The 27,303-nt window shown below is 38.4% G+C and overlaps 1 protein-coding gene across 1 annotated transcript in view; it reads left to right on the top strand.

Moving 5' to 3' along the window:
* The window catches only part of LOC105057031 (uncharacterized), a 28,363-nt gene extending 2,621 nt beyond the window's left edge, over positions 1 to 25,742 (top strand). Inside the window, exons 2-6 of the mRNA XM_010939468.2 lie at positions 8,635 to 9,016; positions 10,932 to 11,128; positions 18,932 to 19,073; positions 23,016 to 23,169; positions 25,249 to 25,742. Coding sequence (XP_010937770.1) covers positions 8,635 to 9,016; positions 10,932 to 11,128; positions 18,932 to 19,073; positions 23,016 to 23,169; positions 25,249 to 25,280 — 907 coding nt within the window. The 3' untranslated portion in view covers positions 25,281 to 25,742. The remainder of the gene's footprint in view (positions 1 to 8,634; positions 9,017 to 10,931; positions 11,129 to 18,931; positions 19,074 to 23,015; positions 23,170 to 25,248) is intronic.
* Positions 25,743 to 27,303: the final 1,561 nt, after the last annotated feature.

The following is a 27,303-nucleotide window of genomic DNA, read 5'->3' as shown; positions in this document are numbered from 1 at the left end:
GGCGACGCAATATGAGTAATCATGGGGAAGAATCCAGCCATTTGCCACACCTGCATTGCTCTCGGGCAATGGAAGAGGATGTGGTCTACTGTCTCATCATTCAAACCACGGTAAAGACAAGTAGATGGGAGATCTATATCTCTGGCAAGTAGAACTGTCTTGATTGGAAGACAGCACCAGGCAACCTTCCATAGGATTAGGCTGACTCTCAAATGAATTTGGGATCTCCAAATCCAGGCCTATCCAATCTCTTGACCAGCACCTCTATGTACAAATCATAAAGATCCCCGATTGCCACTCTCGGTGTACAAGCTGACCCCCAGACTCTGACATCCTTGCCTCCATGCAAAGGAACTGCAAGGGAAAGCACCCTCTTAGCTAGTGGAGCTCCAAAGAATTAGGACATCAAACCAACGTTTCAGCCCTTCCTCTAGCAGCAGGTCACACATCCGCATCGAATCAGCCACCTTTGTGTTGAACAAAGTCGGCCACCTATCCAATGGGAGCTCATCAATCCACGAATCTCAAGAGATCTTGACTGTTTGTCGTCGCCAACCATTGATCTGGATCATCACCTCTGGAGCTCAGCCCACTCGGGAGCAGATTTCGCTCCACATAAAGCACTGCTCTGACCAGGTCAGACATCAGTGCCAAAGGGCCATGAACCATACCTAGCTCTCATCATTGTGCTCCAGATACCATCCAGCTGGAGAAGGAATCGTGTAGCATGTCTAACAATTGGGGCATCATGCCTCACTACTAAGGATCGGATACCTAAATCCCCATTCTTGCTTGACTGACAGACCACATCTCAGCTAGAAGATGCACCGCACTACCACTCCGGTGTGACCCTCACATGAATCTCCTAAAGAGCTGCTCCAACTTTGTCAGTGAAGTCCTTAAAAGCATGGTATTGGACATCAGGTATACTTGAATTGAGGTAAGCATGGATCTCACCAAGATTATCCTGCCCGTCATGGACAGCAATTTGGCCTGCCATCCCTTCAACTGCTTTTGGATCATTGCCTCCATCCTAGAATACTCAGCCCTCTGGAGTTCTGCCCTATGGTGGAGACCCCTAACTAGTGATAAATCCTACTTTGCGCTGCAATCCCCAGCCTCTCCCTAATCATCTGCCTCAGAACCTTGGTCTTCGGACTGAAATACATCATTGACTTGAGCAGATTCACCTTCTATCTAGAGCCTCTGTAGTATTCTTCCAAAATACTCCTGAATTTGGAAGCATTCCAAGCAGTCGCTTGGCCTAGTAGAAGGCAATCGTTTGCAAGAAGTAGATGCGAGAATGGTTGCGCCCCTAGAATCGGCACATATGGGTCTAACATCTGCCCTAGGGTGGCCGTCTGCAGAGCCTTAGATAAAGCGTAAGTACATAGAATGAACAAGGAGACAAGGGGCAACCTTGATGGAGACCAACCATTGATTGAAAGAAGTCCATTGGAGTGTTGTTGACCAGGATGGCAAAGGATGGTGACCGGATGCAGCCCATAATCTAACCAATCCACGCTCTGTGAAACCTAAATCTCTCCAATGTGTGGCAGAGGAACTCTCAGCTCATACAATCATAAGCCCTCTCCTTATTAAGCTTGATGACCATTAGACAGTGATAGGCTGGAGCTCTTTATAAATCATGTATGAACTTTTGGGCAATCATCATATAGTCGGAGATGCTGTGACATCTAACAAATGCACTCTGCTTTGGACTGATCAAGCGAGAAAGAACCAATTTCATCTGGCCCACTAAGATCTTTGCACAAACCTTATACATGGTAGTGCAAAGACTGATTGGTTTGAAGTGATTTGGCTCTGAAACATCCCGCCTTTCGAAAGTAGGGCAATGAAAGTCCTTTTCCAAGCTCTTGGCATCAGTCCTGTAAGAAAGAACTACTAGATAGCCTCCAATCTCTTTTTGGATGATCACCCAATACCGCTTAAAGAAGAGGGATGGAAAATCATACGGCCCGGGCGCTTTGTCCTTTACCATAGAATAGATAGCCCTCTGGACCTCATCTGTCAACACAGCACCAATCAGAGCATAGTTCTTATGAGCTGAGACCTGGCTAGCAGGAGGGGGCAAACCAAAGAAGTTGTTACCACCTAACCTGACCGTCCATCTTGCCCTGAATAAGTGCATATCTCCTGCCCAGCATCCTCATCATCGATCCAATTTCTATGCCTTTTAATGATGGTGGATTGGTGAAAGAATTTGGTATTTATATCATTCTTTATGATCCACTAGATCTCGGACTTCTATCGTCAGAGGACCTCATGCTACTTTGATAGAGTGGTGCATGGCAAGCTTCCCCCAAAGCTTGGCAAGGTCATCCCCAGTTAGCCCCCCTTTTGATCCTCTCTCTGCTGTAACTTGGTGATGACAGCCTCAGTGTCCCCCAATCTCCTGAAGATGTCCTCAACTTCAACTTGGTTCCATTGTTGAAGTCTGTGCCTCGTCAACTCCAACCTATGGGTGACTCGGTATATAGTATCACCACGGACCAGCAACCTCCAAATCTGTGCATAATATCCCAAGACTGGGGGTGGGAGAGCCAAAACTTTTTGAATTGAAAAGGGCTCCGATATGAGAAGGCTTGGTCAGTGGAAATTAGTACTGGATAGTGGTTCGATGCAATCCTCGTAAGATAATGTACCTGGTGACTGAAAAAAACCTTAATCTAGGTAGCAGTAGCAAATGCCTTATCAATTCGCTCCCAAACCCTGGCCCCACCCTGCTACTTATTGCACCAAGTGAATCTGGGCCTAGAGAAGCCTAGGTGCACAAGATTGTTCGTCTAGATGAAATTTTGGAACTCTTTGATCTTCGGCTGTCAGTGAAAGGCCAGCTTCTTTTTTTTCTGGGCCCCATCAATACAATTAAAGTCCTCGGCCACTAACGAAAGAACACCTTGCTTAATCAATCTAGCCACTTCACTCCAGAGCATCTGCCTCTCTTTATAATCTGTACTAGCATATACACCAGATAAGAGCCAAAGAGATCTATTCGCTTCAATGATGTTAATAACAACATGTTGGTTACATTTATGAAACACATCAACACTAGCTACCTTATTCCTCCAAACCACAATGGTGCCCCCTATCAGTCCTTGGGACTCAAGTACATAGAACCCTCATGATGCTGGAAAGCGATGCCTAGCACGAGTGAGATTGTTGCCCGATAAATGGGTCTCCAAAAGCATGCACAAGTTTGGACTATGCTATTGCATTAATCTTCTAAATGTTAAAGCAAATGAGGGCTTGACTGTCCCTGGGTATGCCATATCAAAATATTCATTAGAGAACTGGTCAAGGATGGGGGGCCGTGTCCCCATAGCCTCTGGCACACTTATCACGAATCAGATCCATTCCTTCACAGCAAACCTAGAACCAGCACCCTCCTCCAAGGCTGCTTTCATCTTGTCCACCACTATGGCATGACCCATATCAGCTTGAAGGCTCAGCCCGCTAAGTCCCAAGCCTTCCCCCTTTTCCTTCTTCCCCAAATCCCCTTGCCCAACCGACTAGTCATCCTTGGGATTCATGGCTGGACCGACTGCTAGCTACTCCACTTGGTGGGGGCCCTCACTGTCGACATCTACTTAGCTGCCACCGTCCAAAGAAGGCTTCTCAACTCTGGGCGAGAGGGTGGGGATGACCTCCACCAGTCCCTTCCCATGGCAAAGGTCCTTGGTCGGCTTTGGTTGACGGTGCTCCCCTTTGATCGGAGGTCTTCCTCCATCTTCTTCTCTGGCATGGTTGCTGGTGGGTGGCGCACTGGCTCTATCGCCGCTTCACCCTTCCCAGATGACCCAGAATTGGGTTTTAGCTCCAATCTTGTTGTAGATTTTCCATGCTCAACTAGTGGATGCGGTGGGCTTCCAGCCCCTTTTGCTTGGTGGGCCTTCACCGGGCTCCTGGCCCCCTTTAGTTTGGATTGGCCTGCCTCCCCCCATCACTATATCATGCAGGCTTGGGCTTTCCCATGGCCTAGGCCTATCGCCTTATCAGTCAGGCTGATCTCCATCAAGGCCTGGAATGCTGACCTGAACCCTAGTTCCAACTTGCCCAAGTTCGAGCCCCTAGACCATTTATCAAGTGCCATAATGAGCTACTTTGGTGGGCTTCTGCCACCCATTTGAGTGGTGAGTCAGCTGAGCCCAATTGCTTCGTTGGTGAACTCGGCCTAGACAAGGACGAGTTGGGGCCGGACGAGTCTGGGTTGGACTCGGCCTCCTTCCTTGCCTTGAGTCTGGCCTTGGGTGCCCTAGGTTGCCGGATCTGAGAGATAACCAGCCAAGGGTTGAGCCATGATGCTCATCGATCGCTGGAGCTCCATCTCCCTGATCCTCCATCAACAGGTCGACCCTCTTCTCCACCACCATTGGCGACATCCGTTGGGTTTTGACCTTCACGAAATTTTTTGGCTGCAGATACACATTTTCTAGAATAACTAACTGTAAGCTTTTCCTTTATACCTAAGCCATGCAACATATTTTTATCTTCTCTGCAATCTTTTCTTCCCATTGTTTAAGAACAGAACTTTGTCTCCAAAGCTGTTTGTTTTGGGTATTTGTTCAAGTTGACTGAGCAAGTTTAGTTGGTGGGTTGAGTCAAAAAGGACCATGATCGCTGTCGTAGGCGGTCAAAAATAATTACTTAACTCACAACTATATAGATAGGGTGAGTTGAGATCATATCCACAGGGACTGTGTTAATTGTGGTTGAGTCGTTTAGTTTTTAGATTAAAAGTAAAGTAGAGAGCAATTAAGAAACTAGCAATTAATCTAGAAAGCAAGTACAGATAAGCTAATTAGAGGTTGGGTTTCAAATATGGAGATGGATTCTCAAGTTCTCAACTGTTTCTTATTAGACAGCTGGTATCCTTCTTTCACCTGCCTTTGCTTGGGTATCTAAATAATAAAGATATAGCCTATCTTAGAAAGCATGGCTCGTACCCGTAGATCACGGCCCATCTCTTAAAGTGGTAGGCTAGTCTAAATTAAATTAGATACAAGAGAAAAAGTTTCACCTAAATATAATTTATCCCAAGAGTACGATCTGTACCTGTAGATCACAGATTGTTCCAAAAGTATAGACTATTCTAGATGGAAAACATAGGCAAAGAAAATAAAGATGCATAGATATAAATCAAGAAATTCAGATCTTTATTGCATAATGAAAGAAAAATACAAGAGATGTTGTAAAAGAAAACAAATTGTCAAAACAATTCACAGCGATCTCCTGAGAATTGAGTATCTAGCCGGCCATGGGAAAGCTCTTCACTGCAATCTGCATCCTGGACTCTGGAGATTCTTTGCCACGGACTTGGAGAAGATTTTCAGCAGTAGGAGGAGATTTGGTGGAGAATAAGCTGAGCGAAGTGAGTTTTGGAAGATGGAAAAAGAAAGGACAGGTTGTTGATTTTTGGTGGAAGAGGAAAAGGGGCTGAAGTTGTAGAGGTTTGGACATGGGGTTCCCTATGGCTTTTGGACGTGGGATTTTGAGGACTTAGAGAAGGATGGATTAAGGCTTGGACGGCTGTGGTTTGGAAGAAAAAGGATCTAGAGTTGGCCGGCTCGGGTTGGGAAGTAGAGGTGTGAGGGAGGAAGTTTTTGGCGGCTAGGGTTAGGAAGTGGAGGGGTTTTGAGGCTATGGATGTGGAAACTACTTAGCCCCTTTCCCTAGGGTCGGCCAAAAGGGTGTTTAAATAGGTGAGAGGCTAGGGCTTTGAGGGTGGAGGGTGCAAGGAATAATAGCCTTAGGATTTAGGGCAAAAGATCTCTTCCATTGGTTCCTCCCTTAATTACTTTCCATGTTTGCTTCACTAATGATTTTCCTTCTTTGCTCAATCTGATTTTTTTCTCCAATTCTTCATCAAATCTTCCTTAAAAGATCTCCTTTTGGCACCTCCAATAAGAGCTCTTGGATGCTTGCTTGGTTGGTTTTCCTCCATTGATTAATTAGTTTTGTTCACACCATGATCCATGAGAAAGATGTTCTTTTAATCTTGACCCTTGATCTTTAAGCTGTGTTCACACCTTGGTATCTTTATGATTTTCTTCCATTTATGCTTCCCTCATGGCGCCATGATTGTGGACCCTTGGATCTAGAGCTTCATCACATATCTTGTGGAGGGAATTTGATTAGATCCAAAGTGGCTTTATGCTGAATTTGCAATGGGGTCCATGCTGAATTTCTTCCATCTTTGTTTCTCATGAAAAACCTTCCACACTTGCTTCATGGTTGGCGCCTAATATCTCCACCATTGGATGTGGGGCTTCCATGAAAACCTCTAGATCTTCATTGTGGCTCTTGGGTGTACTTGGATTCAAAGCCAGATTAGACCCAATTGAGCCTAATTGAACCTAATCTTCTAATTACTTGCAAAATAAGTTAGGAAACATCAAATTCAAACAAATACATGTTAATTAATGATGTTTTGAGTGTTCTAATGTATTAATTCAAGTATTGATCTGACCACTTTGTAATGCTTCTACTTGATTTTTGATTAACTTGGTTTAGGTAAATTGCAAACCATTTCATTTAGTGAATCCAAAATTTACCAGTTTGATATCATCACAAGCATATTCTCCAAAAATCCAGTAACATAGACATGACATACATAATATACACATGAACACCTGCAAACTCACATACATATACATTAAATATTATACTTAGATATGTACACACGTGTTTGTGTTTTTTGATTCTTATTCAAAAAGAAAAAAAGAATTATAAATGCCAACAAATAAATTAGTGATAGCTTTGAGATTGTAAGCTAATCTATTTGCTAGGTACACTTAATGCTAATTACGATATGTTGAGATACATATATTGATAACGAGCCATGATATATTTATATTTAAAACATAACGATTTTTCACTTAAAGTGTTCATATAATTATGATAGCTTTATATTAAAAACACATTGAACTTTGCTTAAAGTTTTCATGTAATCTTGATATCTTTATACTAAGAACATCGGGACACTTCGCTTGAAGTGTCGACAAGGTATAGTGTTTCATGTTGTGCCATGTCCAAAATGTCCAAAAGTCTCAATACTAGCAGATAGCTTAAAAATGGAGTGTGTAGGTAACATAAATTCACACACACACACACACGCACGCACACACACACTTATGAACTATGTTTGATTTATGACCAACTCTTTTGCTATTCTTTGTATTTGAGAAAGGAGTATTAAAAAAGAAAAAAAATCAAAGGTAGTATAATTTGGAAGATACTTTATGGAATATTACTTCTTGTGTCATGGTCAGGGCCTATAAGCTAACTGTCTAAATGCTTAACAGTGAGGCTCTTTAGAACGGTGGTGTTTGATATGGAAGGAAATAGCTTGGAGGTTTAGATGGTAATTCTTTTTACATCTCTTTCATATCATCAGACTTTAGGTTTTCGAGACCAAGAGCAGGTGCAGGAGTTGAATTTGGGTGGGACAATGAGAGCATGGAACTGTAGCTCTCAAAAGATTCATGCATGGAAATGCCGAGGCGCCATCTTTATGAATAAACGTTTGTTCTTGTGGAAGGCTACCTATTTGATCCTGATGTTTTTTGAAATGATTTTAAAGTTATAAACTTGTTGCCTTCTTTCTTTCTGCTTTGTTAGGAGTGCTGTCCTTTGGTTTCATGAGCTTGCTATTTGTGACGAATGAGGTAGATATGCCTATTGACAATTTCATCCATGATGTGGCCTTTATCTTGCCTAAAGATGTCGGCAAAGAATCTTTCACCAACTCATGATGAATTGATAATTATCTGTGGAATATGTTTTTCAAACATTCTCCAACCATAACACATCGTACTTTGCTTAAAATGGGCAACCATTTGTGGTTAAGGTTAACCTTACGCATGTAAATTTCATGGTCATTTTCTTGTGCAAAAAATAAATCATATACTTTATCTTCCTGGTAATGACTTTATAACTTGATTATATATTGAGGTTATGCCTGTATTCATGTTGTTCAATTTTATATTGCTTTTGTGGTTTCTTGCTTCTGTTAATTGTAATTTCTAGCAACTTTGCAGCTTATAAACTGCTGCCCACTGTAAAACTTCATTTCTTCAGTTTGTCAGATCACTCTTAGTCACACTCTTTTCTTTCATGCTACTTTTTTACTTTTACATTTATTTTCAAAAGATTATTGTCTCTAATTACCGGTGCACCTTTTAAATATGTGATTTGTTTTAGCCAAAAGATGAAGAGCTCTATAAATTGGTGAAAGATATAATGAATGCTTTTTTGTTGTTCAGTTCCTCCCTGTTTAGATTATTTTCTTCTTTGCTTGTCGATGTGCATACAGTTGTCATAGTTGTTCACTTATTCTTGAAGACAATCAGGAATGTTCTTCGGTGCTCTACTTGTTACTGTTATTATTGTGTTTTATGTATTCTGTTGTGCTGCCACCAGTAATGAATCCTCAAAAAACTAAACTACCATGTAAGTACTCATATAGCTTGTACTATTTACTCAAAGGCCTTCCACCGATAACTAGTATATCTTCTCTATAACTGAAATTAATGTGCATGTTTCTAAAAATTGTTTCCGTGCAACATTTGTGCTTAAACCAAGTCCATACACTTATTCCATCCAATCCTGCAGGCTCGACAAAACTAAGTTGTATGTAGTAGGAGCTGGCCTCTTTAGTGGTGTTACAGTGGCCCTGTATCCAGCTTCTGTAATAAAGACGAGGATGCAGGTTGCTTCCAAAGATGCCACACAGAATAATGCATTCGCAGCAATAAGAAATATTCTAAAGGTTGATGGTATACCAGGCTTATACAGGGGATTTGGCACAGTTATCACTGGTGCTGTTCCTGTCAGGATCATTTTCCTCACTTCTTTGGAAACAACAAAAGCAGCTTCACTCAAGCTGGTTGAACCATTTAAGCTTTCTGAACCAGTGCAGGCTGCCATAGCAAATGGCATTGCAGGCATGGCAGCTTCTCTTTGTTCTCAGGCCGTATTTGTTCCTATTGATGTGGTATTAGTTTTTTGTTTTTTTTTTGTTTTTTTCTTTTATCATTACATCTTTTAATTTCTTTTTCAAAGTGTTGAAGTCAAGCAAATCTTTCTGCTTCTCTATGAAGAAACATAACAAGGAACCTGAAAACTGAAGTCATGTATTTCAACATGAAAACTGATCTCATTGAATACAAATTATTGTTAGTCTAGTATCAGAATCAGTTTCTTAGATGCTGTTATCTACAAATTCATGTATATCATGATCTGCCTCTTGCTGTGCATGGTAAGTTGTAAATATGCTGAATCATAGGTTTGTTTTTTTGGAGAAAGTAGGACAGATGAAAGCCCACCTAATATAGAGGTGCTGAATCATAATTTTGGTTATAGAATACAAGTAGGTATAATAGATACTAAATTGCTTTACAATGACTGTGACAGTGTAACAATAGCCTGCAATCCCATCTTTATGATGTACTAATATTCCACGAGCCCATTTTATCCAAGATGCATCCTCTATAACAGCTGACCTTGATTTCTGGGATTAATGTTCAAAATAATAAGTGCCTGGACATTGCTTTGTACTGGGAGAACTTTCCTATCAGGCACAATGTGAAGAATTTATGTTTACTTCTTTATTTTATCATGAGCGATTTTTATCTGATAAATGCAAATATGCCCATAGTGATGAAAAAATCTTTTTTTCCTCCTTTATTATCTTAGGGTAATGTATGAGTATTTATGTGGTTTAATTCTTTCTCTAAGTGTGTTTATGTATGATGTTCATCAGTTATTCTTCTGCATATCTTCAATTGTTAGTGTCTTTTGAAATGGGAGGAACATTTAAAATCATTTCTTCTTTTGAAATGGAGGTTTTTGCAAGTATAGATTTGTTTCTTATCAAAATGCTTGTCTTTTGTAAAACATGTATGAATTATTATTACATGAGAATTTCTCAATACTCATTCCAGTACATTTCATTTAATCAAAATTGTAAGATAATTATATTGCCTAAATTCTCTTATATTTAATATTTTTCTATAAATTTTGGTTTATAGTTCTTTTTCCATAAATCCAACCCAAATGGTTAAGACAATGCTTAAGAGTTATGGTTTGTTAGTGCACCAATTTTTGGCACCTATTTTCTTGTTACATAATTTCTCTTTTTGGGTGAAGTACATATTTTCTTCCATATAAAAAAATATTGTGTCCATGGGTATAACCATATTCAGAAAGTGTGATCCCTGTTCTTGCAAATATGTTGGTATATACAGGATTAAACTAATGAATGTATTTATTATTCTTTGAGTCCAGAAGATGCTGCACTGTAATAATATTCATACTTCCTATTTCCTAACATCAATCACTACCTAACCATGTATTGCATGCATACTGGGTGAGATTTGTTTTGAAGAAGCGGAATGGCTGATCTGTACATTGTAAACTTTTCCATCACGTTTTTCTGGTCTATACTTAAATGTTTATACACGTTATGATATTTGTGCCCTTTACTTTAGCTAAAATCAAAGCACTTTTTGAAAGGAACATTATATCAAAGTATGGGGTATTTCTTAACTCCTTTTGTTGCATAGTTGGGAAGTGATTCAATCACTTCTCCTTGTAACAGTCCAGCTGCTTTAATTGTAAATTGAGCCTATTTAGGTGAGTCTGACTAGGTTTATACATAGCTAATTGATACAGATTACAGACCCTGTATCTTTAATATATTTTAAGTGCATGTTTCTCTGCAAATGTTAGTTTAATGATGAGATGATGTTGCAAGAAAGATTTATAAACTTAATGTAATCATATGTCTGCTAGTTGTTTCAAGGTTGCTCCATTGGGTGTGTAACATGCAATGCTAAGCTAATGATATTGCACAAAAACACAAATTAGTATCCAAGTATATGTTTGTGATCAAGGTGGACTCATGTTAGGTTAGCCAAAGGTTGATGGTGCAAGGATACTCTGGTTATGCAAAGTATAATGGTGGACTGGATGTTGCTCGTAGAATTCTCAAATCTGATGGAATCAGAGGTTTGTACAGAGGATTTGGCTTGTCTGTCATGACATATTCCCCATCTAGTGCCGTATGGTGGGCAAGTTATGGATCCAGCCAACGCATAATCTGGAGGTAAGATGCTGGGCTTTCTCTATAGACACCAAGCACCAAATGGTTGGAACTAGTGCACATGCTTACACACAGGATTTGGTTATATTAGTTATTTTTCCCTTGTACCTTGCCATTTTTGCTTATCCATCTAATTGCTTTAGTGGTTATGACGATGTTCTTGGAAGACTATTGTTTCACATGTCATGTATGTCGTAACACATGAATTTATGGTATGTTGGTAAATAATAGTGATAACAAATAAAATTTGTTTGGTTTTCTATTTACAAGCATGATCCTGATGCGGTTTCCCCTGTCCTCTTGAGGTTCTAAGGTTTTGTGTCATAACCGATCCTCTTAGCAACAGTTTTACCAGATATGTGCTCCATGTATGTGAGAGGAATCCATTACCTGCTTGCTGCTCGGTGTAATACCAGCAAGGAAGCCGCACTATGCAGTTGGCTGGGAAACAAATTTTGTAGAAAAAAGTCTGAAAAAATAATAATTGGATAGGGCAAAAAACTTACAGTTGTTTTATTCTTGCTGGCTTCTTTGCCTGAGCTGGGGAAAAAAAGAAAGGGAAAATTTAGCAGAAAAAAAGACGATGATATGCTTTTGTCTAAAGCTACATTACACTCCATGTAGGTTTTTTTTGGGGGGGGGTGGGAATCTCTTCAGATGGTTGTCTGTAAAGGTCATTAACGTTAGGATTGATGATATTATGAAAGCAGCAATTTCTTTTTTTCTTTTTTTTTTCTAATAAAATATATACTAAAAAAATAATGTAAGAGGTTTAATAGTTAAAAAATATTAATCTACTGCAACTGAGGATGTTTTTGCAGGTGTTTCCTCATATAAATACTGAACTTCAATCCTAGCCACTTTGATCATTGAAGGGGAAAAGCATATTATCCTTTATAGCCATCATATAACAACAGAAAATAGAGAGGTGAAAGTGGAGGATCATTATACCAGGCAAAGCTTTAATTTCTTTTGTAGCACAATCCATCAAATCCACCTTATCGGTCCTCACATTTGCAGCAACTTTATTAGCAATCTCTTCTACTTCAGCAGATAAATCCTCTTTCTACGTATCCTCCTGCATTTCACCAAATAGTTGGAGCAATTAAGCCATCTAGACTAATTTAAATGATAATAGTAATTAAACAATAAAAAAATACAAAGAATGGTGAAGAAATATTTTCTTTTCATAACCCTAATGTTTTGGGGGAAATCAATTTTAGGAAAACCCATCATCGAAATGGAAACTTTCCCTCAAGACTGCTTGCAAGATATGGAACAACCATGTCGCAACATATGAAATTCAAATGAACAAAACTGCTCCTTGAGTTAGTAGGTTGCGGTGGACCCTGCAGATGGATTTTACATTGCTGTTTAGGTCTATAAATGCATAGTTTCACAAAGATTGCATCTAATATTATACATGATGGATTTTAAGATTCATAGAGCATCGATGTATCTAAAGTTATTATTTTTCTTGTTATAAATCTCAAGCCCAACAGTTTCAACCTTATCAATTATTTTAACCCGAGTCTGACTTTCCTGGTATCCATATTAATTACTTCAAGACAGAGCATCCCACATCATTTTGTAGGCCCAAGCATTTACCCTGTTCAACTTAGCTATTGGCTTAGCTGATTCTCATGCTAAGCACCATATTACATGAAGCTTTATAGTTGAACCAAATCTGATAGAGGTATGCTAGGACAAAGTGTTAGATAGCTGTGCATTAGTTGTCAAAATACACTTAGCTAGCTTTCCTCTTTAGTAAGATTTGGGTGAGTTGTACATGTGTGTTAAGATTCACCTAGCTAGCTTTCCTTTGTAGTAAGATTTGGGTGAGATGTACATGGGTGTGTATAAGTTGTATATGAGTAGACATAGGTTGGCACTTGCCTAACTTGGTTTACCTCTTGTGTATATAATGAGGCATCCTGTAACATATTTGGGCATTAAGTAATATAGCAAATTTATCCCTTCTATCATGGTATCGAGCTTTAGGGCTCATGCCCTAGATCCCTGCTGTGCCACCACGCCGCACTCGCCTTGGGCTGCGCCATTCCATCCCGGCCATGGCTTCTAGTTCCACTACTATGGCTCTTTCGATCGTCAACATCGAGAGTCTTGTCACCATCGAGTTAACTGAGAACAACTTACTTTGGAAGGTCTTTTCTAATGTTCTTTCTACCTTTAAGGTGTTAGGACATGTGAATGGTATCAGCCTCCTACCTCCTGCATTTATTGAAGATGATTCAAAAAATCATCTTCCTAATCCGGCATTTGAGACCTGATAAGAGAAGGACAGCACTGTTCAGCTATGGCTCACTGCCACCATGTCCCCTATTATGCTTCAACACATTCTTTGTAGACTGAGAACACTGCTAAGGATATTTGGCTTGCCATTGAGAAGCACTTTGGTGACAAGACCACCGCTATGGAGTTTCAGTTGGAGAGTGAGCTTCGCCTTTTGAAGAAGGGCACTATGTCTGTCTTTGACTATATCCTAAAAATTAAGGATATTGGTCAGAGTCTTCGCTCCATTGGTAGTCATGGGACAGATCGTGAGCTTGTGATGGCTACTCTTCATGGTCTTCCCGAGGAGTACAAGAATTTCATTACCACTGTTACTATGCGTGGTAATCTTCTTGATCTTGAGGAGATTCGCTTGCTTCTTCTTCAGGAGGAACAGTAGGATCAACGCTTTAGTGCTCTTCGCAGTTCCGCTCCTCCCACTGGCCATTCTACTGCCTTTGTGGCTGCACGTGGTGGTTGTCAGCTAGATAATTAGGGTGGCTGCAGAGATCGATCTCGTGGAGGCAGAGGTAATCATGGAGGACGACATCAAGGACCATGACAGATGACTAACTATCAATATGGTGTTCAGCCCAATTACTACCAGTAGCAACATCCACACCATCGAGCCACACCACCTCCCAGACCTCCTCCTAACCCTTCCCTCTTTCAGAAGCAATTTGGTCCCACGTGCCAAATATGTGGTAAAATTTAATCACACAGCACTTCAGTGTAGACATCGCTTTAATCATAATTATATTTCCTATGATATACCACAGTCCTTTGTGGTCATGAGTATTTCACAGGATGAGTCTGACTAGGAGGTGTGGTACCCTGACATGGGGGTGAGGAACTACATGATTGCCACTTCAGGAATACTTTCGCACTCTCAACCTCATCATGGTAGTGATCGTATTCTAGTAGGAAACGGAGAACAAATTGCTATTTATGTTGTTGGTGAATCCAGGCTGCATACACCTCATACTAACTTTCCTTTGCATAATATTTTAGTCGTTCCTTCTATTAAGAAAAAATTGTTATTTGTTCGACAATTTTGTTATGATAATAACCGTTCTATGGTATTTGATTCATCTGATTTTTCTATGAAGGATCTGAGAACAAGGAAGGAGCTTGTTCGGTGCAATAGTCCTGGCTCGTCACTTTACCCTATTGCTTCTCAAGTTTCCACTATCGGTATTAGGAATAAGACAGCATTAGCAGCTGTCCAGTTGAGTCCCGAACTTTGGTATAGGAGATTAGGTCATCCCAGTAGTGATGTTTTGCTTCGTTTCTTGAAAGATATTAATAATGTTTTGCATGCATCTGTTAAGTCTGTTCAATTCAATAATTGTAATGCTTGTCATCTTGGAAAGCATGTCAAATTATCATTTAGTATTTCTTGATCAAAATCTTCTTATCCATTTGAACAAATTCACTATGATATTTGGCAATCACCTGTTCTCTCTCTCTAGATATTAGTATTATGTGTTATTTGTTGATGATTTTTCTCGATATGTCTGGATATATACTCTTAGATTTAAACATGAAGTTTATGATAAATTTGTGGAATTTCATGCCATGTTAAAAAATATTTACAAAGCAAATATTTGTTACTTTCATTCTGATGGGGGAAAAGAGTTTGTTAATGAGGCTTTTATTGATTTTCTGAGTGCCAATGGTATTTTTCATCGATTATCGTGTCCCTATACACCTTAGCAAAATGGCATTGCCGAGTGCAAAAATAGATATAGCAAATGCTATTCGCACTCTTTTATTTCAATCTGCCGTGCCAGTACGGTTTTGGACAGAAGCCCTACACTATGCTGTATTTCTTTTAAATCGCACTTCATCATTGACTGTTTTGAATGGCTCCACTGCTTATCAAAAATTACATGGATATTCTCCTCTTGATGTGAATGTTATTAAAGTTTTTGGTGTCTTTGTTATTCGAGCATTCAGGATATTGCATCGCATAAGCTCCATCCATGGTCTCTGCCTTGTGTTTTTCTTGGCCTTTCTAAGCATCATAAGGGATTTCGCTTTTTATATCCTTCCTCTGGTAAAGTTCTCATTTCTTGTCATATTGTGCTTGTTGAGTCTGTATTTTCCTACACTTGTTTACGGTCCTTTTTAAAGCAATCACATGACATACCTACTGCTGGTGACTTAAATAAATTGAATTTGTTTGTCTCACATCCACAACATGATTTAGATCCCTCTACTGCCAACTCTATTTCTGAGCTGATATTTCACATGTCACAGTTTGATATCAATGACAACATCACTGTATCTGCATCTGCATCTGATCTAGCCCTAGATTCACTTAGTGTTGTTGCTACTTATTCTCTTGCTCCTACTATGGATACTAATAGTTCTGCAAAGGTTCCTGTTGGTAGTCGCGTGGATCGGCCATCGGTTCGGATTGTGTATCAATGCACTCGGGTACGAACTCCTCCTGAATCTACTCGGTTCCCACATCCCCCTAGGTAAATTCTACCCAATCCAATGTTGTTGCTGACCCTAAACCTTCGAGACAATCTCATCCTATTCTGCAATGCTCGCACCATATAATTCTTAGACATCAATCCTGTTCTTAGGCTGACCCCTCTGCATTGCTTGTATCTTCTAGTTCTGATTTTCCGTAGGAACCATCGACGTTCAAGGAGGCTTCTCAGCACCTTGGTTGGGTCGTGGCTATGTAGGAAGAATATGATGCTTTGATATTAAACTGTACCTGGAATCTTGTTCCTCCATCCCATGCTAACGTTATTAGATGCAAATGGGTCTATAAAGTCAAAACTCATGCTCATGGTTCACTTGAGCGCCTTAAAGCTTGCCTTGTGGCATAGGGATATAAGCAGCAACAAGGTATTGACTTTGAGAAAATCTTCTCTCCTGTTGTTAAGGCCACTACTGTTCGTACAGTACTCTCTGTGGCATTATCGCAAGGTTGGCCCCTTCGGCAACTTGATATGAAGAATACCTTCCTTCATGGCATTCTTCAGGAGGAGGTCTATATGAGATAGCCTCCGAGATTTGTTGACGCTGCTAATCCGTATTACCTTTGTAGACTCAAGAAAGCCTTATATGGTCTCAAACAGGCTCCTCGTGCCTAGTTTCAGAGGTTTACCTCATTTCTTGCTGAGCTTGACTTTCGTTCTAGTGCTGTAGATGCGTCTCTGTTTGTTCATTCTAGTACTCATGGCACCTTAATACTACTTTTGTAGGTGGATGATATTATAGTCACAGGCAGTTCTAGCCCTCTTTTGGATTCTCTCATTGCCACTCTTTAATCTGAGTTTGCTATGAAGGACCTTGAGTCACTTCACTACTTGAGAATTGAGGTTAAGTCTAGTTCCTCAAGTCTATCTCTCATAAGGCAAGTATGCTATGGAGTTACTTTTTCGCCATGGTATGAAGGATTGCAAATCTGTCAGCACACCACTCTCTTATAGTACACATCTATCCATTCATGAAGGACAGCCTCTCTTAGACCCGTATGAATATCATCAAATTGTTGGGGCCTTACAGTACCTTACCTTCATCCGACCTGACTTATCTTATGCTGTGAATCTGGTAGATCAGTTTCTTCATGTGCTACATGAACCACATCTTTAGGCTATGAAGTGGATCCTCCGTCATATTTGTGGTACACTCGGCTATGGATTACATTTCTCTCAGTGTCAAAATCCATCGCTTATTGCTTATTCAGATGCTGATTGGGCTGGGTGTCCTGATACCTGATGTTTCACTGCTGGATTTTGCCTCTTTCTCGGGTCCAATCTCATTTCTTGGTCTGTCAAGAAACAACCCACCATTTTCAGATCTAGTTCTGAGGTCGAATATCATGCCATGGTTTTGGCACTTGTTGAAACAGTTTGGGTTCGTTTTCTTCTTCGTGATTTGGGATGCTCAGCTTGCGGAGGAATGTTGGACAGCTGTGTATTAGTTGTCAAGATACACATAGCTAGCTTTCCTCTTCAATAAGATTTGGGTGAGTTGTACATGGGTGTCAAGATTTACCTAGCTAGCTTTTTTTTCTAGTAAGATTTGGATGAGATGTATATGGGTTGTATATAAGTTGTATATGAGTAGGCATAGGTTGGCACTTGCCTGACTTGGTTTACTTCTTATGTATATAAGGAGGCATCTTGTAACATATTTGGGCATCAAGTAATATAGGAAATTTATCCCTTCTATCACAAAGAATGGCAGGCTTGCGCCCCTCTGCTGCACTCTCCTTCCTGCTGGAGAAATTGCCGAGGATGGGCCCACTAAAAGGAATAAAAAACCACCTATGGTCCGGATGAGGGAGCGTATGTGGTGTGTGAGGGGTGCTGGATTGGTGTGCAGCAGAGGGCAAGTGCCCTACTTCGCTTTGCTTAAAAAAAGCATTCTCGGGCGTGTGGCGCTTGACACATGGCATGTTAGGAGGCTGTTGGACTCCCTTCAATGTAGTAATATAGATAGCCATATGGCAAAAAAGCAATGTGCGCATGCGTCCTGCGGAGAGTGCCTCTGGATTGCCCTTTAATGTAGTTTATAGATTTTTAGTGTCTAGATATGTTAGATGCAAGTGCCTTAATCATGTGGAGGCTCTGTACTAGAGTTGGGTGTTCTTTTTATGCATTATTTTATTCTTGTAATTTAACCTTCATACATGCCTTGTACATCATTTTGGGCCTGGTTTCTTGGGAGTCATACAATCTTAATATTGTGGGATAAAGTGTTATGTGCACTTAACCAGTCGAATCTTCTCAGTTTTCTCAGTTTTGGTTTTTTTTTTTTCTCATGTGGAAAACATCTAAAGTAAAATATATGTCCTTAAGTTTTTAATGTTTAATCCTGACAAATGGTCATGGAGTTTTATTTTTTTCGGATGGTGTCAGGGAATAAAAACATATGGATCCAAGTTGCTGACATTTCTTGGAAGATGAACAAATGAGATATTACTCTTCCTTGACAAATCAAATATGACTCCTTTTATGACTAATGAACAAGCTTTGCCTCCTACCTTGAAGAAAAGCTTTTCTGGGACATATATGCGAGCTTTATGAATCATTCTTTGCCATCTTTATCTATTAAAGTAAATTTCTCATTACATAATTTTAGATCTTTCCCATCTTAAATACTTGCTGTTTGAGTTATACCTTAATCCTGTACCGCATGCCTGTTACATATTTGATGACATTTTTTGACATCTGTAGACTGTAGCCCTGTAATCTCTCTGGTGTAAACTTTATAATTAACAAAGATATGAACTACAAAGAAAAAAAAACTTTTTGATGCATCAAAAGAGGTGGATAACCAACTTCTAAACAATAGGTTCTCTGACTTTGAAAACCTTGCAAAGCTGTAAGGCATGCAAACAAACAAACATCTGGTCTAGAATCAACTTGATATGTTCAAACTGTTCCCTTCTTCTTCTCATCATTGTATTATAATTTATTATATTATAAGAGCCTGAAACATTGGAAAGTTCCTTACCATAATTCTCTTTATTGTCTTGAGCAGGCTTCTAGGCCATGGCAATGAAACGGAAACTGTTCCTAGCCAGTGGAACATAATGTGTGTTCAAGCTACAGGTGGAATTGTTGCTGGTGTGGTGGCAGCTAGCATCACAACCCCTTTGGACACGATCAAGACTCGATTGCAGGTGTGTGCTTAATGTCAGTTTATCATTGGTTTTGCTCGTTTTCTAATTTCTGCATGCAGTTCTGATGTTTCTTGCATGGTCTGTTTGAGCAAGTCTAAGTTCATTCTGATCTATACATGTCTATTTGCACTTGCATTCTTAATATATGAGCTTTGTCATCATTTCGAAGAAAGAAGAGAAAAGAAAGGAAAATTAGGCATGATAGGAGCCTATCAATATGTATGAGAACCTACTTAGTGACTAAATACATCATAGCTTTTTGTCAGTCTGTAACCTTAGCTACAAGTACAAATCTATAATGTGTTAGCAGCAGACATGGGGGTTGCACGGTTAAATGGATCCAGCATGGGAAAAACTTTCATAGAAGATATTGTTTTAGGGGACTTAGATACCATATTAAAATTGTTCATTTCGACCAAAATTGACCTGATGGTCTTTGGATTAGATCTCCAAATTGGGATCAGTTTGCAGCCTAGACAAGAATCTGGATCATAAGATCCAGATGACAAATCATACAGTCATCCGTATTATAAGATCCATATCTGCATCATTTCATTTACATGTTAAAGCAATTAGAATTCTGCCTTTTGATTAGTTAATTCATTTAAAATTTTAAATGGCCAATTCATCATTCATAGGTTCCTGGGACATATTTAAAAATCCACCTAGCTATTTTAAGTCTTTGAGTTTTGAAAGTAAAGAAAAAAAGACTTCTTGGAACTCTATAGGTGCATTCCTTTTCAATTTTCGAAAGTAAGATTTGTAGATAAATGTCTTACATGGTCACACGTTCTCATATCTTTGCATCTGTTTTTTAAAATTGTCTTACTTTTTTTGATGGCCTTTTACTTGAAAGAGGATTGAGTTGATGCATCTGGAGCAAATATATTCATGATTAGGCTTAAATATATTGATAAAGGCAAGAAAACACGTTATATGTTGTATAAGGTTCAACAAGTAGATGAGGAAGATTTCATCGATTATTCCTCAAGAAGTAAAAGGAAAAGGGGGTAATTTTGCATCTTGAATCTGATAAAGATGATGCCGAAGATGGTGACATGTTGTTAGACACACACACACACACACATATATATATATGTACACATGTACATACATACATACATACATATGTATATATATATGTGTACATATATATGTTCATACACACACACACATATAGGGGCAGCCTTGGATAAGGTTGATCAGATTTAGATTTAGATCCAGTCAGATCAAAACTGGATAATGAAAATCTTACATCAATGATCCAAGTCGTTGGATGTGATCTACTATCTCAAAACTGCATTCACACTAAAAATCATATGATTTAAAGACTCCTAATCTATGCATCAAGTGATTAAATAATACATCTAATTTAATTTTATTTAGGTCGTCCGATTTTTGACTACTTGATGCATAGGCTAGGGGTCTCCAAATCATATGATTTTTGTGTAAGTAGTTTTGAGATAGTTGATCACATTCAATGGATTGGATCATTGATATAGAACCTTTATTATAGAGTTTTGATCTGATCGAATCTGAGTCCGAATCCAATCGACCTTATACTCCTCTGGCTTTGTGTGTGTGTGTATCTATATATATATATATATATGTATGTATGTATCTATATATATGTATGTATGTATCTATATCCATATATATATGTATGTATATATGTATGTATATATATGTACATCTATACATATACATATATATGGATCTATACATATATGTACATATGTACATATATATGTATCTATACGTATATGTGCATATATGTAGATGTATATGTATATGTAGATACATATGTGTACATATATGTATATGTATATGTATATGTATGTATGTGTATATATGTATATGTATATGTATATGTAGATGTATATATGTATATATATATGTGTATAGATGTACATATATATGTATCTATACATATATGTATATATATGTAGATGTATATGTATATGTAGATGTATATATGTATATATGTATGTATCTACACACACACACACACACACACACATATGTATATATGTACATATGTATATATGTACATATCTAGATATGTACATATGTACATATCTATGTATATATGTATATATATATGTGTGTGTGTGTGTGTGTGTGTGTGTGTGTGTGTGTGTGTATTTATCTATTTATTTATGTACATACATACATACATGTATATGTGTGTGTGTTTGTGTGCGTATTCATTCTACAATCCTATATCTATATTTTTTGGGATCAAATTAAGATATAATATGGACTTAAATGGTTGCTTCTGGTCATATGGAATAACCTGAGGTGTTTGTTTTTTTGGACATCATACACATGGGCTCAAGGCATTCAAGATTTTACTTCTTATGAACTTATATGATGATTTCTTACCTTTAATTCCTTTAAAATTGAAGTATATTCATGTCCTTACTTTCATAATTTTACCTTTTGTCCTTCAACATTTAAAAGAAGTTGGAAAGAACTATGATCCAATCTAATCCAGTCTGCTCCATAGTTTATGTTACGATCTTGATCCTGATAACATTGCTAAGATAGGACATGCAAAACATGTATGTACATGCATGCTAGCAAATGGAGTAGTTAAATTATAAATATTGATGAAGTTGAAACTAACTTGTCATATCATACAGTGTTTGGGACCCATTGAACCGGAATGACCTGCTGCAACATCCGGATCAGGAGTTCCCGGTTTGACAGGCTCTTGCATGAAACTTATTCTCCTCTGGCCTACTCCCAATTGCATCTCTTCCTTCCCATATCCTCTAGATCCCAACCAAGCCATCCTCTTCCCATCTCTCTCTCTCTCTCTCCTCCCTTCTTGATCATGCCTTGCTGCCTTCGATCGCACTAGATTTTATTACTCTGTGTCATGCTGCCCACTCAATCTGGTCCTATCTGGTTGCTCTACCTCTGCTCCCTCTCGATCTAGTTGCATTGAGAACACTGCCACTGAAATTTGTCATGTTGTGTCTGATTCCAATGGATCTACTCAGTTCACCTCCAGTTCTGCATCCCAGGCCCCTTTCCGGTAGGTGGCCAAATGTAGCCGCAACACCTCTGTAGAATAAGAAGAGAAGGGGAAAGGGAGGAGGAGCAATTGTGGACTCATTTTTCTGCTTCTTTTGGGGCACGATTCCATCTGACCTGGAACAGTTGATGGTGGTTTGACCTGGCCTGTTCTAGGGGTTAAACCATCTGGTTTAATGAGCCAAATGGTTTTTTATATTTCTGGGCTTTTGGTCAGCCTAACCTATAATAGTTGTTCTATATTTCTGGGCTTTTGGTCAGCCTAACCTCTAATATTTCTGGGCTTTTGGTCAGGTGGCTGGTTAAGCGGGTCAAGCCGGTTGGCTTGTCTAGGTCTCTAGACACTGTATTGTACTATAGATGCTTGGATGTGCAGATGGAATGAGAAAATACTATTATCTTTTACTCTTGGAGACTTTATGCAGTTGGCATGAGCATTAGAACTAGTCATTTTTCATAACTTCCAAGTTTCAAGGCTTTCATGCGGACATGTACTTTGAGGGGATTCATTTGAGTAGTTGCTACAATGGTAGGCTTTTTGGTCTGTGAAGGAGTAATTTTATCAATGTTTGTACAATATCTGCATGTTAGCTTTTTTGTATGTGTAATTGATCATTAAAGATTCTGATCCCAATATAAGTACTATGAACTGTAGATTCTTAGATTGGGTCCAGTGCTAGGAGGCATGCGGTCTTTGTTTTTTGAATGTTCATATTGTATTTTGCACATTTTTATCTTTTTATTTGAATTCTTAAATTTTCATTTTGACTTTGCTGTTTACAAGAAGGAAAAAGAAAGGCTGTTTGTCATTATTTTCGGGATGAATTTTCTTATTCCGCCAAGTTTCAATCATCTACTGTTTTATTCATTCATTCATTTCTTTATTTAATTTTCATGTAGGTCATGGATAGTAAACAGAGACAAACTGTGAGACAAGTTATCAAAAGATTGATTGTTGAAGATGGATGGAAAGGCTTCTATAGAGGATTAGGTCCAAGGTTTTTCAGCATGTCAGCATGGGGTACCACAATGATAGTAACATATGAATATCTGAGTAGGGAAACTCTTCTTGCTTTACTTACTATAGGTTACTTTTTGTGTTATCAGTTTGTCATTTCATTTATCTTTATATTCTTTTGGTTCTTATACTTAGTATGTATCAGCTTCCTGTTCTCTATTTAGAAAACCTGCCTGTTCTATTTAGAAAACCTGGTTTTCTTTTGCTGTTGAGGTTTATCTTCTTGTTCCCTACAAGTGAATATTATTGGCATTATGAGTCTATTCTAACTCAAAAGCATCAATTCCGATGTAGTGAGATTGCATAGAGGAAATACACCTTTTGGGGTTTCTCTGGTTGTAGCGAGTGGGAAAAGGAAAAGAATTTTAAAACAACAACAAAACTAGCTATGTTGTATGACTCATCTTTTTACTAGAAATGGCATATTTACATGTATCGAGCATGCAAAATATAGCATATCTTAAATGAAGATATCTAGCAAAACTAAGGAGAATGTTAGAAATGACAGCATTTACTAAAAAAGATCTGTGGAGAATTGATTGGGATGCTTCAGATATTTGAATTCAAAGGCCAGAGAAAAACTTTGACAGTGTGGGGGCACTTTCGGTTTTCAGGGCTCTGAAGAGCATGGGTGAAACCACCATAATATGTTGACCCAAATTGACAGGATTGAGTTCTTTGGTCATGTTTTCTAAGTCATTCATAGAATGGGAACCCAGCTGATGCCACTGTCATTAATGAGCAAGATCCTTGAGCTTTTTCAGAAATTACTGTTCCCATGAAGTTGCTGTAGTTCTCATAAGATTTGCTAAGCATCTTTTTGATTTCTCAACATCACAATTTTTCATACTTGGTTCAACGAAGATATGTCACCCTAATATATATCAGCATGTCATGCTTTTGATTTACTTGGGCATGATGATCAATCCTAATGTATTCTCGTATTTGAAGTTTCATGTTAAATGGAGAGAAATTCACCATGTAATTTGTTTAATATCGTTAAGGAAAACTATATGGCCATGATGATCAATAAACTCTTTGCTATGATGAAGCATCATGGTAGCATCTCAGATGAAACTATTTCATCGGCATTCGTAGCTATGAGTAGAATATGACATAGGAAACAGGAGAGTTAATTTTCCTCACGGATTGAGTAGATCAAAGTTTATGTGTTCCTGTAATACTTCTTGTGATATGTTAGACATATATGAATATGCGGTTGATATGTGTAGGGAACAAACATTAAACATTGATCAATAGTAAACCCACAATGATTGTCCTGTCATTTCCTTTAAAAGAACTCTGAGGATTTTTTTTTTTTGCTCCTTTTTTTCATTTTCCTTTTACGTTATTTATTGTGACTTTTTGACCTGCTAATGCAAGTCAGAAACTGGTGGGTGGTTGACTTTTTCTTTAATATTCTGTTGGTAGCTTGCTATGAATGGATTATTCCAGGGACATATGTAGACATAACTTCCTGAAACCAATTTGCACTTAATTGTTAGAGTTAAACTTTCCAAAGTCGGTCAATTATTATTTGTTATCATAATTATTATGTGGTTGAAAAGACATCGTTTTCAGAATGGATGATTATTTGGTTTACCTAATTTTGCAATTTAGAATAAGATTTCCATTTCATTAATCCTGAGGAAAAAAAATTATGTGACAAGCTAAAGCCAATCTGCTCAACCGGTTTTGCGATGAAGAAGCTAGATAATAATGTGCTGTTGTGTAATAAAAGTTTATTTATAAACAACCACAAATTTTTGAATGTATTTTAAACTTTTATTAGAGCATTAATCAAGGCAGCCAGGCAAGTTACTGCTTTTAAAATCTGCCATAGATGCCTTTTTTTGGCATGCTATTTGTTTGAAGCCATGCAGCAAGTGTCAGCAAGTCACCAGTTAAATGGTCGGCCAAGTTTCACTATAGTAGATTCTGAAAAGCCCATCTATTCTAAATTCTTGGAAGACCATGCAAACAAATTGCAGTAATAAATCTGAAGTTGCCTATTCCTTAATATATTTCTTAATAAATTGATTCTAGTTTTGTTTCATTTTACTTATTTTATGTGTATCTTCTCCTAAATATACATCTTGTGGGCATTTTTTCCAGAGCGGCTATGTTTTAAAAGTGAAGAGGTTTGATTCCTATATGCTCCCATTTGAGTTGCAATGCTGCAAGAGGTTCGGCAAATTCCATTATCCATCTTTTGCAGCGATGTGTAAATCAGGGAGCCTATCATTCAGGCTGAGAAACTCCATGAATCGACACGGACAATCCATTACTCTGGTCATCTCAATGTCTCTTCAATATTCCGTGGAGAGATGATAGCACTCATTATATGTGAGATCTCCTTTATAGGGCAGTAAAACATAGATTGCCAATTCTTGTTATTTGGAACTCCCCCATCCATTCTGGTGGTAAATTGTTTGACTGACACATCCATTTGATATATTCCCAAATGGAGCGTCATAATTCTTTTTCCAGCCAATTGCTGGTGCTTTCCTTTCAGAGACGTATCCGTAAAAACCGGAACACTTCTGTGAAACAGAGGCGTGTAATAAATTATCAGTTAAGGCAAGGGTTTTAGGACTTTCTGATCTGCATCTGTAGCTTTCTTGTGATGATTTCTATATCTTGCTGATGTTGTGCTGATTGGTCTTATGCTACAACACTGGTTGTTTACAATGCCCAGAAAAAAAATAGCAGTCTTTTTTGTTTTCAGTCTTTGATGTGAAGACAGCACCATGGCTCCTTACATCCAGTAAAAGCTGAACATCAGTGAATTCCGTATACAAAAATAACATTTCTTTGCTAATAAAAATGGCAACAAGTGCCAAAAAAATGTCATTAATGTGAAATGGTTTGAAGGTTGGGTGGATGGTGTAGTAACTATTATCTAAAAACTTCTAGATCGACTTGAAAACCAACTAACAATGGGAGTTTCTACCATCCAATCTGTAGCGATGGTGGACTTGTCACTGTCCATACCAGAAAGATAGTAGATTTGGGCTGTTGATTGACTACATTAATATACCTTCAATTTTCTGGTAATAATTTTTTTATCCAACCTCCGATTGATTGTGATTCTACTTGCGTTGGTTACTTGATGTTAGAAACATTCAAAGTAGACAGTAAAATTCTACGTATGCTAATTTTGATGATATTTTGATCTTATTGCTACCTACGGTATTTCCTAATTACCTATGATGCTTTCTACGATTGCGAACGTTTAACCTCCTCGGGCACCTATGAGTCAAGGGCGTCAGTATATGATGTTAGGCTTTCACTCTAGGCTTCCTGAGGTTTGCCACTGGTGCTTTGATACTAATGCCTTGGCAAGGTTTTTTCTGGCCTGATCTAGTTGTAAGATACGTGGACTTGCACTTGCAGAGAACAAATTATTCACATGGCTTTATGATAGGATTATATGGGCAGACATTGATGATGGTGCAAGAGCTATGGCTTAGCTTCGCATATACAAATGGTGTAACAGGCAATGATTAGAGACATTGGCCGCCTGTTGTTCGAACCCTGGCGTGATAAGGACTTCATAAATGGGGAGTTGAACATGTGATGCGTTCTCTTTTGCATGTGATGCTGTTGCCTTTGCCCAGAGAAGCAAGCAGTTAAGTTGTACTCGTTTCAACTTTTAAAGCACCTTAAAGTGCTAGTCCTGGCATAACTTCGCTCTTTGGATATCTCAGCCAAATCTTGCTGGACAATAAATTTGTAACCATTTCACTTCCCGTGAATGAAGCAACGATCCTTTATTGGTACGCCGCTCCCACTCATAAAAATTCAGTGGGTCTCTCTCTCTCTATCGTTTCTCCCGGACAGAGATGGACCAAAGTCTCGGATTATTGCGGTTGAGATAAAACTCACGCACAAGTAAATGGACCCAGATGTCTTTTAACACCGACATAACATTGTTGCAGCAAATAATAAATTTAAAAATAATTACTATCTTAAATATTAATGTAAATATTTAATAATTAAAAATAACTTAAGATAGTAAATAACTGGCTTCAAAAAAAAAAAAAAGTTTTTTTTCCATCAAAAATAAGATGAAGAGATTGTATTTTATATATGATTGGTTGACTTCAACACAAATTTGGTTCGTAAGAAGAATTTAATATATTTTCTAGAAAGCTAATATCTAATTGT

The sequence above is a fragment of the Elaeis guineensis genome, chromosome 2, assembly GCF_000442705.2.
Source record: "Elaeis guineensis isolate ETL-2024a chromosome 2, EG11, whole genome shotgun sequence".
Classification (NCBI taxonomy): Eukaryota; Viridiplantae; Streptophyta; class Magnoliopsida; order Arecales; family Arecaceae; genus Elaeis; species Elaeis guineensis.
This window is presented reverse-complemented; position numbering and strand designations above follow the sequence as displayed.